The 15063-nt window shown below is 36.1% G+C and overlaps 1 protein-coding gene across 23 annotated transcripts in view; it reads right to left on the reverse strand.

The window, feature by feature from the left end:
* Nucleotides 1–15063, reverse strand: part of PLEKHA5 (pleckstrin homology domain containing A5) — a 242712-nt gene that overhangs the window by 19754 nt on the left and 207895 nt on the right. For 12 of the 23 annotated variants that reach the window (XM_035707576.2, XM_049102688.1, XM_025455274.3 and 9 more), the window contains 4 exons: nt 12465–12576; nt 11130–11176; nt 10185–10373; nt 9245–9362 (listed from right to left, as the gene is read on the reverse strand). In XM_035707576.2, the coding sequence (XP_035563469.1) occupies nt 9245–9362; nt 10185–10373; nt 11130–11176; nt 12465–12576 (466 nt within the window). The remainder of the gene's footprint in view (nt 1–9244; nt 9363–10184; nt 10374–11129; nt 11177–12464; nt 12577–15063) is intronic. The other 11 variants (XM_049102693.1, XM_025455265.3, XM_049102692.1 and 8 more) reach the window with 1 other exon arrangement.

Genomic DNA, 15063 nt, shown 5'->3' on the forward strand with positions numbered 1-15063 from the left:
AGGTCACGTGGTACAAATTATGGCATAATTTGATCTGCATACTTCAGACAATTTATTCAATGAGAGCTTATGACTGTTAGTCAAAAAACAAACAACTCCAACACCTATGGGTTCATTGTTGGCTTAGTTGGGTAAGTATGCAACTCTTAATCTCAGGGTTGTTGAGTATGAGCTCCATGTTGGGTGTAGAGATTACAAAAAAAAAAAAAAAAAGAAAAAAGAAAAAGGGATGCCTGGGTGGCTCAGTGGTTGAGACCTCCCTTTGGCCCAGGGCGTGATCCTGGAGTCCTGGAATCGAGTCCCACACATTGGGCTCCCTGCATGGAGACTGCTTCTCTCTCTGCCTATGTCTCTGCCTCTCTCTCTCTGTGTCTCTCATGAATAAATAAAATCTTAAAAAAAAAAATAAAGAAAAAAAGAAAAACACCTAAATTTTAAGAGGTAAACTTTGAGGAAGAATCCAAACCCTATAGAGAACATACATCAGTCAAGGTATATTTTAATAGTAAAGACATGCATTGATGGAACAAATTATCAACTTCTTTACTTTTTTCCAATTCAAAAAATTTCTACTGATGAGTTAAAGTCACTTATTAAATAGTTGCTAAATTTTATAAACTTGACTGGTCATATTTATCTAATACAGATCATGCGGCATTAGGACTATGTAGAAACCAGAAAAAAAGAATGGAATAAAATATGCACAAACAGAATAGTGTAGTCCTTATTCTACTTATGTACTAAATGCTTTGCCAACAGGGATTAAAAATGTTACACAAGTGATACACAGCAACTTTCCTCCCCATATCCTATCTGAAGGGGATAGAAACTACTCAGGTCCAGGAAACCAAGTGCTATTGAAACAGGCATTCTGGCTAGGTTCACTGAGTTTTTTAGGTGGGGTTCAAATGTACAATCCTGAGATTGAGAGTTGTATGCTCTACCAACTGAGCCAGCCAAATGCCCCTAGGTCTATTGAGATTGATTGATTGATGGTTTTATTTATTTATTTATTCATGAGAGACACAGAGACAGAGAGGCAGAGACACAGGCAGAGGGAGAAGCAGGCTCCATGCAGAGAGCCCGATGTGGGACTCAATCCCGGGACTGTGGGATCATACCCTGAGCCAAAGGCAGACGCTCAACTGCTGAGCACCCAGGTGTCCTGTCTATGTCTATTGAGTTTTAAAGAAAAGCTACAAAGTCCCCATTTTTTAAAATAGGCTCCATGCCCAGCATGAAGCCCAACGTGGAGCTCAATCTCAAGACCCTGAGGTCAAGCCTTGAGCTGAGATCAAGAGTTAAGCATCTGACTTTAGCTTGGGTCATGAGATCGAGCCCTGCATTAGGCTCTGCGCTCATCGGGGAGGTTGCTTCTTCCTCTCCCTCTGCCCCTTCCCCTGCTTGTGTGCTCTCTCTCTCAAATAAAGTTAATAAAATGTTAGCAACCAACACATTTTTTTGGGGGGGGGGCTAAGAATCTTGCCACCTATATTCATAGATACTACTACTTATAACTATTAGTGCAAAAATATGAAATAAATCATTATCAAATAGAATCTAGTAACACATTAAAGGAAAAATATACTATAAATGAGGTTTATATTAGGAATGCAAAAGGATGGTTTTTAACATTTTCAAATATCTACTTATTTATTTATTTATTTATTTATTTATTTATTTATTTAGGTAGGCTCCATGCCCAGTGTGGAGTTTAAACTCAGAACCCTGAGATCAAGACCTGTGTTGAAGAGTCAGACCCCCCTTTGTTTTTTCCCTTTTTTTTTGTTTTTTAAAGATTTTATTTATTCATGAGAGACAGAGGGGGAGAGAGAGAGAGAGAGAGAGAGAGAGACAGGCAGAGGGAGAAGCAGGCTCCAAGCAGGGAGCCCAACATGGGACTTGATCCCAGGCCTCCAGGATCACGCTCTGGGCTGAAGGTGGCGCTAAACCGCTGAGCCACCTGGGCTGCCCAAGAGTCAGACCCTTAACTGACTGAGCCACCCAGGTGCCCTGCAAATGGATGGTTTAATTCAGAAAATTTAGTACCTGTGACTCAATATATTAATATATAAAGAGAAAAATATGATTGCTAGCAATGCATCTAATAAAACTCAATATCCTTTCATGAGAAAGGAAGACTTGGGGTACCTGGGTGGCTCAGTCAATTGAGCATCTACCTTTGGCTCAGGTCAAGATCTCAGGGTCCTGGGATCGAGCCCTGTGTTGGGCTCCCTGCAAGGAGTCTGCTTCTCCCTCTGCTTCTGCTTCCCTCCCCACCCTAGCCTGTGTTCTCTCTCTTTCAAGTGACTAAATAAAATCTTTAAAAGAAAAAAAAAAAAAAACTTACTGAAATGAGAATAGATACTTTCATAATATGATCAATGTACATATCCCACCACAAACCCAGTAGCACAATCAATGGGAAAAATTTTAAAGCATTTCCACTGAAGTCAACAACAGAATTAGGATATCCACTAACCTCTATTAATATTATTGTGCAACTACTGGCTCCAGAGAAAGAATAGGTATAAAATTAGGAAAGGGAAAAAGGAAAACTATAATTATGATATCACTGTATATCTGGAAAGTCTCAACAAAACAACTGAACTACTACTAAAAACATTTAGATAATTTAAAAAGGTAATGCCAGTCTTAACCTTGGTCAATGTGGTAATGTGGTCAATGTGGCCTGTAAGTGGAATCTCACTGTGGTCTTCATCTGCAGTTCTCTGTAACTAAAAACCCTGCACTTCTTTTCATACACTTTTTGCTATGTAAATATACTCTATTGTAAAGTGTCTGCTCAGGTGTTGTATACACCCTGATTTTTAAAAAAATATTTTATTTATTTATTCATAAGAGACACAGAGAGAGAGAGAGAGAGGCAGAGACATAGGCAGAGGGAGAGGCAGGCTCCATGCAGGGAGCCCGATGTGGGACTCGATCCTGGGACCTGGGGTCACGTCCTGGGCCGAAGGCAGGCGCTTAACCGCTGAGCCACCCAGGGATCCCTACACCCTGATTTTTAAAAAATCTTGGCCGTGTATTGTGTATTCATCGAAAAGGAGAACAAAGATCTGGTTTGTAGGTGGTTGGTTGTGAACCTGTGCTTTAAAAGTTTCTCCAAATCGTGGCTATATTGGCTATATGCCTGATATTTCATTAACTTATACACTACCTACATTTTTACTTAGCACTTACTACAAAATTATTGGTTGGATAAATGAAAGAGATTTCTCTTTATTGCTTTTATTAAACAGAGCAGATACAAAGGAAGAAGTATAAAATATGTGCAAGCATAAAGAATTATCTACCCATTTAGTCATTACACAGCTTAAGAAATATCATCATTACCTTTAATAGCCTTTTTTCAACATTCCCTAATCCCTTCTTCTTTCCTGTCTCTCCTAAGAGGTAATTAACTGTTGGATTATGCATTTATTTTCCCATTTTTCTTTATAGTTCTCTAATATTTGAATTCCTAAAAAAAAATCTACTTCAGTATTGCATATTTTTAACATACACATACGTGGAGCTATATGTTATGCAGCTTTCTACAACTTGATATTTTCACACAACATTAGGTTCAAGTTTTCTTGTTGCCTTAAGTTTTAGATGTTTTTATAAACATGATACAGCTATACTTTAAATTTAAATCCAATTTGACAATACTCTTTTTTCAAGTGAAGCATTTAGTCTAATTATTTTGTTATAATTACTCATATACTTAGGCTTAGTTCTGTCATCCTATTTTTTGCTTTACATTTCCCCTACTTCCTGTTTTTTCTTTTGGATTCTTGTTCAGTTTGTTTACAGTCTATTTCTTAACTTTATCTTACCCTTAAGCATGCACAATTAACTTTTGAAGTATAAAGTTAATCATGATCATTACCATCCTCTGAAACAATACAAGGACTTTAACACATATGAATACCAACAAATTTCCTCCTGTTTCATATGCTATTGCTATCAAATATTTTAGTTCTCTGCTTTAGACTTTCCATATCTGCCCACTTTCCTTCTCTCTGAAATGTTGTGGAATTCTTTCAAACTACAGGAAGCGGTAAAGTCTCTGGTTGTTGTCTTTACTGTTCCTTCCTAGTTTTACTGAGACAGAATGTGTAACTAAAATGCATAGATCTTAAATGCACAAATGGTGAGGTTTAATAAATGTATTCTTCTCCCTAGCTGCACCTGCATACACCTTTGTAATTATTTCAATCAAGATAAAGACCATCTTCATCACTGAACAAGACTCTCTTCCAGTCAATCCTACCCTACTGCCAAAGGCAACCACTTCTTTGTTGTCTATCACCAATAAGGTTAGTTTGCCTATTCTCAAACTTAATACGAGGGAATCATACACTACCATGTCTCCTTTATGTTTGACTTGTTTCACTTAACGTAATTTTTTTATATTTATAGATGTTGCTAAGAGTAACACATGTACATCTATCAGTAGTGTTTTTTAATTGCTGAGGACTATCCCACTATATGAAGATATCACGATTTATCCACACTCTTGTTTACAGACAGGAGTTGCCCCCAATTTTTGATATTATGAATTAAAACTGCTGTGAAAATCCTTGTGTAAGTTTTTTTGATGTTTCCATTTTTCTTAGGCAAATATATAGAATTCCTAGATATGATAATTGCATATTTAATTTTAATTTTGTAAGAAACTGTCAAACTATTGTTCTATCCTTTACCACCACCAAAAATGTATGTGAGTTCCAACTGTCCCATGTCCTAACAAACACGTGGTAGTAAGTCTTAATTTTAGCTATTCCGGAAGGTGTGAAGTGTGATTTTATTTGCATCAAAACTGCATTTATGATTGATCAGTTGTAAACTTTTTTTTTTTTTTTTTTAAAGATTACATTTATTTATTCATGACACAGAGAGAGAGGCAGAGACACAGGCAGAGGGAGAAGCAGGCTCCATGCACCAGGAGCCGGACGTGGGATTCGATCCCGGGTCTCCAGGATCACGCCCTGGGCCAAAGGCAGGCGCCAAACCGCTGCGCCACCCAGGGATCCCTGTAAACTTTTTCATATGCTCCTATACCTTATTTGTTAAGTTTTAAAGTCTTTTGCCTACTTTTATTGGGTTGTTTGTCTTTATATTGATTTGCAAGAGTTGTTTATACATTCTGAATACAAAGTCTTTGTCAGATACATATACACTGATATTTTCTCCCATTCTAATAAGGCAGAAGTTTTACATTTTGATGAAATCTAATTGGTTTTTACTGAGAGTATGGCCCTCACAGGTTCAAGGTTTACTTGAGGGGGTGTCCTATCAGACTTCTAATTTGTTCAGGTTCTGAGCTTTGTCCTGTCATGAGGCATTTTAGTGTTCCACTTTAACTTACTGGATCCCTCTTGTTATAAACTGAATTATGTCTTTCTAAAATTCTTTTTCTCCCCCCCGGAATTTTAAACATACCTTTTAATTTGGTACTGGGGCTATGAGGTAGGAAGGGTACTAAGACAGAGTCTGGGATTAGAAGAATTAGCAAAATGGGGCTAAGGCAAGCAGTTGGGTCAGGGGAGGCAGTCACCTGCTAGGGAGGGTCAGCCTCAAAGTATCGATCCAACATGGCCTCCATCTGGCCCTCTTCATAGTCCAATGTCTGGAACCATCTGCTGCTCCCCGGATTATGGCTGAAAGCACTGGGCCAGACTTCCCTAGCCATGTTCCTCAGCATGGCAGCCTCCTGTTTCTGTCTTTCTAAAATTCATGTTGAGGTCCTAACCCCTGGCGTGACTCTATTTGGACACAGAGTTTATAAGGAGGTAATTAACCTTAAATGAGGTCATAAAGGTGGGACCCTGATCTGACAGGATTAGTAACCTTATAAAAAGAGACATCAGAGAGCTTACATATGCTTTCTCTTTGCTTGTACTCAGAAAAAGGCCATGTGAGGGTATAGCAAGAGGCAGACATCTGCCAGCCAGGAAGAGAATCCTCATCTGAAACTGAACCCTGCTAGACTTTTATCTTGGACTTCTAGCCTCTAGAACGTAAATATAAATTTTTTTTTAAATTAAATTTATTTATTCAAGAGAGACACACAAAGAGAGGCAGAGACATAGGCAGAGAGAAAAACAGGCTCCTTATGGGGAGCTCGATGAGGGACTTGATCCCTGGACCTCGACCGAGATCACGCTCTGAGCAGAAGGCAGACACTCAACTGCTTAGCCACCCGGGCGTCCCAAACTTCTGTTGTTTAAGCCACTCAGTCTATGAAATTTTGCTATGGCAGCCCAAGCAAACTAAGGCACGCCCTGCACATAAAGTGAGCATTCTTTTCTTTACTTTTCCTCAACTTGGTGAAGCTTCTCAATAAATTTAGAATGATATCAACCAGCAATTAGAATCACTTTCTATAAGAGAAATGGCCAGGGTATAGTCAGTTCTACTGCCAAAACATTTGTTTGCAATCTAATGTTTCCTGTGTTATTTATAATAATATGATATGGCTAAGACTATGAGACTGTTTAACATATCTGTGTATGAAAAGGTAAAACTAATAAAGACTTTCAGTAAGGAGAAGTAATGATTTTCATGAGAGTAAGAAAGGTGTATAAATATTGGCATGTTTTCAACATGGCAAATTTTTTTTTTAAGGAAAAAACAAGAATACCCTCAAAACCTGAAAATGGAAGACAAAAAATACTGTAATTATGGGAAAAGCTAAGTGTTACACTTAGTGTTTTCAAACTTTATATATATATATATATATATGTATATTTTAAAGATTTTATTTATTTATTCATGAGAGACCCAGAGAGGGGGGGAGAGAGAGAGAGAGAGAGAGAGAAAGAGAGAGAGGCAGAGACATAGGTAGGCTCCATGCAGGAAGCCCGACGCGGGACTTGATCCAGGACTCCAGGATCACACCCTGGGCTGAAGGCAGGCGCTAAATTAATGAGCCACCCAGGCGTCCCTCAAACTTCGTGATCCTTTAGCAGATTCTAAAAAAATCAGTCTGGTGGGTAATGATCAATAATTACTTTTCTAAAAAATTACATTTTGCCATATTCACTTTATCTCTTGTAAGTACAGTTGACCTTTAAACAACATAGGAGTTATTGACATTGACCTCTTCATGTAGTTGGAAATCTGCATGTAAGTTTTTTTTTTTGTTAGGTAGACTATACACCCAACATGGGGCTTGAATTCATGACCCCAAGATCAAGAGACCACAAGCTCTTCAACTGAACTAGCCAGGGGTCCTTGCATATAATTTTTGATCCGTCAAAAAATTAACTACTAATACCCTACTGTTGACCGGTAACTACTAACACATTATTTTGTATGTTATATACTGTATTCTTATGCCGAAGTAAGCTAGACAAAAGAAAATCTTATTAAGAAAACCATATGGAAAATACATTTTAGTGCTATACAGTATTTATTGAAAAAAAATCTGCATTTAAGTGGACCCTCATATTTCAAAACTATGTTGTTCAAATCAACTGTATGTGAATACACACATACCCTCTTTTTGGTGAACCATTTACACATTCTCCTATATAATCACAATATTACTTACTGTTGATCTCTAGAACATATTTACATTTCCCTAACTGTCCCAAGAATATCTTTAGAAAAAATTGTACTCATTAAAAAAAAAAAAATCTCTTCACCCAATGTAGGGCTTGAACTCATGACCCACAGATCAAGAGCCACATGCTCCACTAATTGAGCCAATCAGATGCTCCTAGAGATTTTTTAAAAATCAAAATCCAAACAAGGTTGAAGCACTGTACTATATCTGGTCTTTTCTAGCTTTCCAATCTTTTTTTTTTTAAGATTTTATTTATTTATTCATGAGAGACACACAGAGAGAGGCAGAGACACAGGCAGAAGGAGAAGCAGGCTCCATGCAAGGAGCCCAAAGTGGGACTCGATCCCAGGACTCCAGGATCACGCCCTGGGCCGAAGGCAGGTGCTAAACCGCTGAGCCACGTGGGCTGCCCCTATCTTTCCTATCTTGAATAGGGCGCCACCTGTTCTTTTTCTTTACAACTCTGAAGAATGATCAGTATTTAAAAAAGTATCAGAGGTGCCTGCCTGGCTCATTCGGAAGAGTCAACAAGTCTTTTTTAATTTTTTTAAGGATTTATTTATTTATTCATGACAGACACAGAGAGAGATAATCAGAGATACAGGCAGAGGGAGAAGCAGGCTCCCTGCAGAGAGCCCGATGTTGGGACTGGATCCCAGTATCTGGGATCACGCCCTGAGCCAAGGCAGATGCTCAACACTGAGCCACCCATGCATCCTAAGTCTGTAAGTCTTGATCTTGGGGTTGAACTCATCCCCCCCACGTTGGGTGTAGAGACCACAAAATAAATAAATAAATAAACTTAAGAAAAAAGAAATAAATTAAGGAGTTTCTGTTAAAAAATAAAATAAAAAAAGTCAGAGTACACCCAGTAAGAGTATTATTTCATGGGATCTGTTAATTTACTTATTTGGTTGAGCAAACTCTACACCCATCGTGGGACTCCAACTCATGACCTCAAGATCAAGAGTCATTTGCTCTCCGAATGAGCCAGCTGGGGAGCCTCTCAACTCTTAATCTTTCGTGTACAATTCTGAAACTGAAGAAAGCCTAAACCTCCCTACCCCAAAATTTCAGGAAATGGAAAACTTTCCAAAGTTTGGCACACACTTATTTCTCAGTAAAACTTACCGTGGACTGATACGAAGCTTTTTAGTCTTTATCCCACTTAGGATGAATATTCCAGAAATACTAATTAATTTCAAAAGGGGAGGTGCGGGATCCCTGGGTAGCGCAGTGGTTTGGCGCCTGCCTTTGGCCCAGGGCGCGATCCTGGAGACCCGGGATCGAATCCCACATCGGGCTCCCGGTGCATGGAGCCTGCTTCTCCCTCTGCCTGTGTCTCTGCCTCTCTCTCTCTCTCTGTGACTATCATAAATAAATTAAAACAAAAAACAAAAAAAAACAAAAAAGAAACAAGAAAAACAAACAAACAAAAAAACAAAAGGGGAGGTGCCCTCATGCCTAGTCAAGATGACATATAATGTGTGCTTTATGTTATGTTATTTTCCTAATACCTGAAACTTCTAAGTTTAGAAGCTCATTGGATTCCAAAGATTTCAGAACAGGAATTTAGATCTGTATATGTACTGGGCCAAAATGTAAATTGAGTTTATTGCTAATATGTCTGAAAAACATAGGAGATAAAACATCCCAAATGCTGACCTTTAACGGAAGTTTCTATTTCTGAAACAGGTTCTGATTTTTCTTCTCCATTAGATTCATCAACTTCTGCCACTGTTGTTAACTCTGGTTCACTCTTGTAGAGTCTATAATCTGGACCCTTGAAAGGAAGATGTGCATTTAAAAAAAAAATTGCTACAAGTTTCTTTTAAAATGTTTGCCTCTAAAGACTCAGATCAAAACCTGAAAATTAAAAGCCTCAGTCAGCTATCTTGCATATAGGTACAACTGATATATATGTTACAACTAAAGTAGGAAAAAAATATCTGAAATACTTTTAATCTGTAAAAGTTTTGGTTTTCAAATTAAGAATATTCCTCTTAGGGACAAAGTCATCAGAATATTTTTTATTACAGTAAAACTGAGGCCTGAAAATAATTATTTTAATTCAATTAGTTCTATTCCTTATCCCCTTAATTATCTTTTAGTTTATCACATTTTACACTTATTTGTTTTAATCCCAAACCTCTTATTTCCAGCTTCCATGGGTAACGTCGATCCTTGGCCATGTTCATATTCTCTAATAGTTCCTAGAGGGAACTGCCCATATCCCAACCCTTTTATTATCCCTAGTAGCAATATTTTTCGTTCTCCCTTCTGTCTGATCCAAGGATATTTTGTCTCTAATATCCTGAAATGGTATATATAAACATATGACTTCTCAGGCCAATGCAAAGTAATCACTTTACAAAAACATTTATCAAAAATATGAAATTATGAAGTATTAAAACTGTAAAAAATATTAAAAAATGAGAATGGTAAAACCGAAACAAGAAAAAACACAAATAGTAACATTATATATAAACAAACAAACAGAAAAACATTGGCTAAAAAGTGGGGTTATGATAAATAAAAAGTAAACTTTCAAAAATGAGGGAGCAGGTACAGGATTGATTATTCTGTGGCTACTGAAGCCACTTACACAGTGAGATCCATTTCTTGGGTATCCTTGAACTTGATGAATCTTCTTTTCTTCAGGCAGATGGACTGGGCCCCTGCTATAACAGAGCAAGGAGCTGCTATCACTGGGCAGAGGGGGGATAATGGGAGGCTGCTCTGTAAAGTCATAGGACCGAGGAAGTGGAGGACGAGGTGGGGCTACTTCCTCTTCCTAAAGATTGTAGAATAGTCACCTTATTTAGATAAGCATACTGAGTTAAGTATATCGAAATTCTTTGCAATGGTAAGTTAACTTAAATTCATTTTAATATAATTAAAGGGACACTGCCAAGCCAAAAGTCTCATATTGAAAAGTAAAATAAAAAATGTTTATGATAGCCAGTAATTCGGTCTTGATACGGTTTTATCTAATTTTTAGGTTAGCTTTCAGTTAAAGCTCAACATCAAAACACATGTATGAAACTACCATATTTCACTTTGAAAATGAAGAAAATCATTTAAATATCTTACTGCTTATTTTTTTTTGCAATTTTTCTTTTTGACTGGTTTTAATACAAAATTCAAGACCACAGATGCTTTCAATTAGGTTGACAGTATCTCTTTGTAGTTGTAATTTCTTTAATGGTATGCATGACACATGGCTAACTTATCTATCAATCATCCTACAAATTTTACCAAGAATAAGAAACAATGATAAATATTCAAATTACTTATATCAGAAAAAGTATGACAATGTTAAAGTTCTAACATAGATGAAAAGTAGTGATTTAATTTTTTTTTGCATTAAGGGAAGAAAAATCACATCTGTTAGAAGTATCAAATTACTCAATCAGTGAAATTTCAAGATTAAAAAACAATCTTAAAAAAAAAACAATCTTAAGTATATTTGTTATGAAAAGAAGACACTTAAATTATAATTCATGTTTTACACATTTAAAAAATTTAGATATAAACAATCCAAACTTACCTCATTTTTGTACTTAACAGTTGAGAAAGGCTTTGACCCTGCCATACCTATTAAAAAAAATAAAAAAACATAACTATTTATACTAAACATATTCTTTAAATCTACATAAAAAAGGAACAATTTCATTTCACTTATTTTTAAAGAGTTTATTTTCAAGTAATCTTTACACGCAAAGTGGGGCTTGAATTTACAACCTCAAGATTAAGAGTTGCACGCTCTACTGACTGTGCCAGACAGGCATCCCTATTTCATTTATTTTAAATGAGGCCTTCATTTTCTAATCCCTTGTTTATTAATATTTGCAGAATTTGAAACCAATTACATTTAAAAATACAAATTAAGATATCTAGTTTAAATAAGAGTAAAGGGAAATGGGTTTTCTGAAGCAGTAATAATGTAAATGTAATTTTTTTCTTTTTTTTTGTAAATGTAATTCAGTATAATTTTTTAGGAGGGTAATTTAGCTGTGCCTATCAAAATGGAAGATGTGTACTCATTTCCTACTTCTTGTAATCCACAGATACTAGCATGTGTGTTTAGTTATATACACAATAACACACACACATACACACACACACACGGAGTAATATATACAATTATATATAGCATGGCTTATGACAGGAAAAAAACAAACAAACCCCAAACCTGGAAACAACCTCCATGTCCAACAACACAGACAGAGATACATTATAGTTCACCTATACAATGGATTCTTACACAGTTATTATTGCATTGTACTGTTAAGGAGAAAAAAACCAAATTGTTGAAAAATAAGTGTACATTGATTCCACTTTTTGTGGGGAAAAATTCATAAAAGCAAAATAATATATATGTGTATAATTATACACAAAAAAACAGCAATTTATTTTTGTTGTGGGTGAGGCTGGCAGAACTTGTGCTTCTTACTTTATAGAGTTAGGTACTGATTCAATGTCACAAAAGTGCCTGTTCTGATGTCAAAATTCCACTAATATAACAAAAGAAAGCCAATTTATAGGTCATTCAATTAACTAATTAATCAAAAAGTCTATTTATTTATTGCAAAGTAATCTCTATGCCCAATGTGGGGCTCAAATTCATGACCCCGAGATCAAGAGTTGCATCCTCTTCTGCCTGAGCCAGCCAGGCGCCCTGTGTCATTCCAGTTAGATGTAGTATTACGGTCAATTACCACAGAAAAGCTAATTTACCTGTTTCTTACTTCTCTACTTTTTTTTAAAGATTTTATTTATTTGACAGAACAACTAGGTGGTGCGGCAGGCAGAGGGAGAGGGAGAAGCAGGCTCCCTGCTAAGTAGAGAGCCCAACTGAGCCACCCAGGTGCTCCTAATTTACCTGTTTCTGTAGTGCCTCTTTGCTGTTTGTGTTTACTCAGTCCTTCCATGACATCTTGAATTCTCCAAAGCTCTTTCTGAATCTGTGCACGCTGAATTCCTGCTGATTCAGTCTATCAGTAAAAAGAGCCCACATACAGAAAAAAAAAATAAAGCTGTAAATTCCACTAATTATATATTTTAAAAAATGAGAATTGCAGTGGATTAAGTTTTGAGAATATTTAATATGATCTATGTGACTCTCCCGTTTTTGCAACTTCTCTGGCCTTCGATAAAGCAGAGAAAGAAAAAAATTCAATTTTCAGACTTAAGGGCACTATTTCACATCTCTTCAATAAATTTTGCCCTGCATTAGTGCTCACCACAAGGGACTAAAAAATTGGAACACAAAACCAAAAAGAAAACAGAACAAAATAAACACTCACAAAACTAAAAAAAAAAAAACTTTAAGGGAGTAGAAAAAAAATGGGAGGTATACTAATTTCTTAAGTTCTGGAAAATAAGATCATATTGGTTTTCAGTAAGATTCTAATAGAACTCTATGACTCTTATTGATACTTTGGATAACAAGAAATACCATTTTTTAGAATGTAAATTTATTATTTTTTAAAGGGCAATGAAGTACAAAATTGTCACAGTAACCAAAAATTTTTTTTCCACTGAGTATCAGTTTTAGATATTAAAAATAGTCAATACAGCTAAAAAGCCCTCCAAAGGGTGAAAGTATTCTTTCGAAGTTTATAAACATAAAGACTATGTACTATGCTGCTTCAAAAAGGCACTACAGAACCTTAGTTATCCAGTTTTCCAAGCCACAGCGTTGGAAGTATCAACGTAAAAGAAAGTAGTATTCACACAAGACCCAAAAACAATGACAACCCATAGATGTGAATACTGATAGACTTCTAGGGAGTGAATTTCAATTATAGAAATCAGATATGTGTACATGTTCCATATAGAATATATAGTATCTTTTTTAATTAAAAAAATACATAGTTTTACCTATCTGAAAGGTGTACAATGAAAATCTTATTTTTGTATTACTTTGCATTTCTCTGATTACTGGAGACTTTGAACAATATTCAAACATTTATTAGTGATCTGAATTTACTTTCTATAGATTAACTAGTCACATTCTCTGTCCATTCTTCTAATGTATCACTTCTCCAAATCAGAAAAAAATTTCTTATAGCTCTAAATAGAAACTCTTGTTGAATTTTAGTGGTCTACAATACTTCTTCCCCAGTATGAAGTCGTCATCTTCTTCTTTTTCTTTTTTCTTTTTTTTTTTAAGATTTTATTTATTTGAGAGAATGAAAACACACAGTGTGTGGGGGGGGGGAAAGTCAGAGGGACACGGAGAAGCAGACTACCCACTGAACAGGGAACCTGACTTAGGGCTCGATCCCAGGACCCTGAGACATTGACCTGAGCCAAAGGCAGACGCTTAACCAACTGAGCCACCCAGGCACCCCCCCCATGCTATCTTTTAAATTTATGTTGCCTTCATTGTTTGTTTATTATTATTTTTAAAGTAAGCTCTATGCTGAATGTGGGGCCTGAATTCACAATCTCAAGACCAAGAGTCACCTGCTTTACCGGCTGAGCTAGCCAGGTGCCCCATTTACTTATTTATTTAATAAATACTTATACAGTATGTTTTATATGCCTGATACTATTCTAAGTGCTTCAAAAAATCAACATATTTAGTCATTATAATAATCAATATATATAGTCAGTATATAAATAATAGAGGTAGGCACTATTATTTTTATTTTACTTCAGTTGTGAAAACTGGAGTGCAGAGCTATTATGTAACTGGTCTATGTGCAATGCTTTTTTTTTTTTTAAGATTTTATTTATTTATTCATGAGAAACACAGAGAGGAGGGAGAGAGAGAGAGAGAGAGAGAGAGAGAGAGGCAGAGACACAGGCAGAGGGAGATCCATGCAGGAAGCCCAATGTGGGACTCAATTCTGGGTCCCCAGGATCACCGCCTGGGCTGAAGGCGGCACTAAGCCGCTGAGCCACCCAGGCTACCCATATGTGCAATGTCATATCTCTTAGTATGTGCCTTCTAGTTCTTTAATTTTTCAAAATAGTAACTACTGTGGCCTCCATTATACCTTTTTTTTCTTTTCATAAATTTATTTTTTATTGGTGTTCAATTTGCCAACATATAGAATAACACCCAGTGCTCATCCTGTCAAGTGTCCATTATACCTTTAAGATATTAGAACCATTTTGTTAATTTTTTCAAAGATTTTTTTTCAAAGAATTTTCATTGAGAGAATATTAAATCGGGCCATCCATGAATGGTATACCATATCCATGTCTCTATTTATTCAAGTCTTTATCCTATAATACATAATGTTTTCACGATGAACATTTTTTGTTAAGTTAAATCAGGTAAAGTTTGGCTTGAAAGCTAAAAATGAATTTTCACATGTTTCAGGGGTTATAAAAACACTAAAACTGCCCAAGGTTACATATATCTACAACACCTAAAACAGTCTAGGATCTGATCTTTTACAGGAAAAGTCTGTTGAACACTGTGTTCTTTCTTAGATATTTAAGTTTTTTTTTCCTACTATAGTTAG

Source organism: Canis lupus, chromosome 27, assembly GCF_003254725.2.
Source record: "Canis lupus dingo isolate Sandy chromosome 27, ASM325472v2, whole genome shotgun sequence".
Classification (NCBI taxonomy): domain Eukaryota; kingdom Metazoa; phylum Chordata; class Mammalia; order Carnivora; family Canidae; genus Canis; species Canis lupus.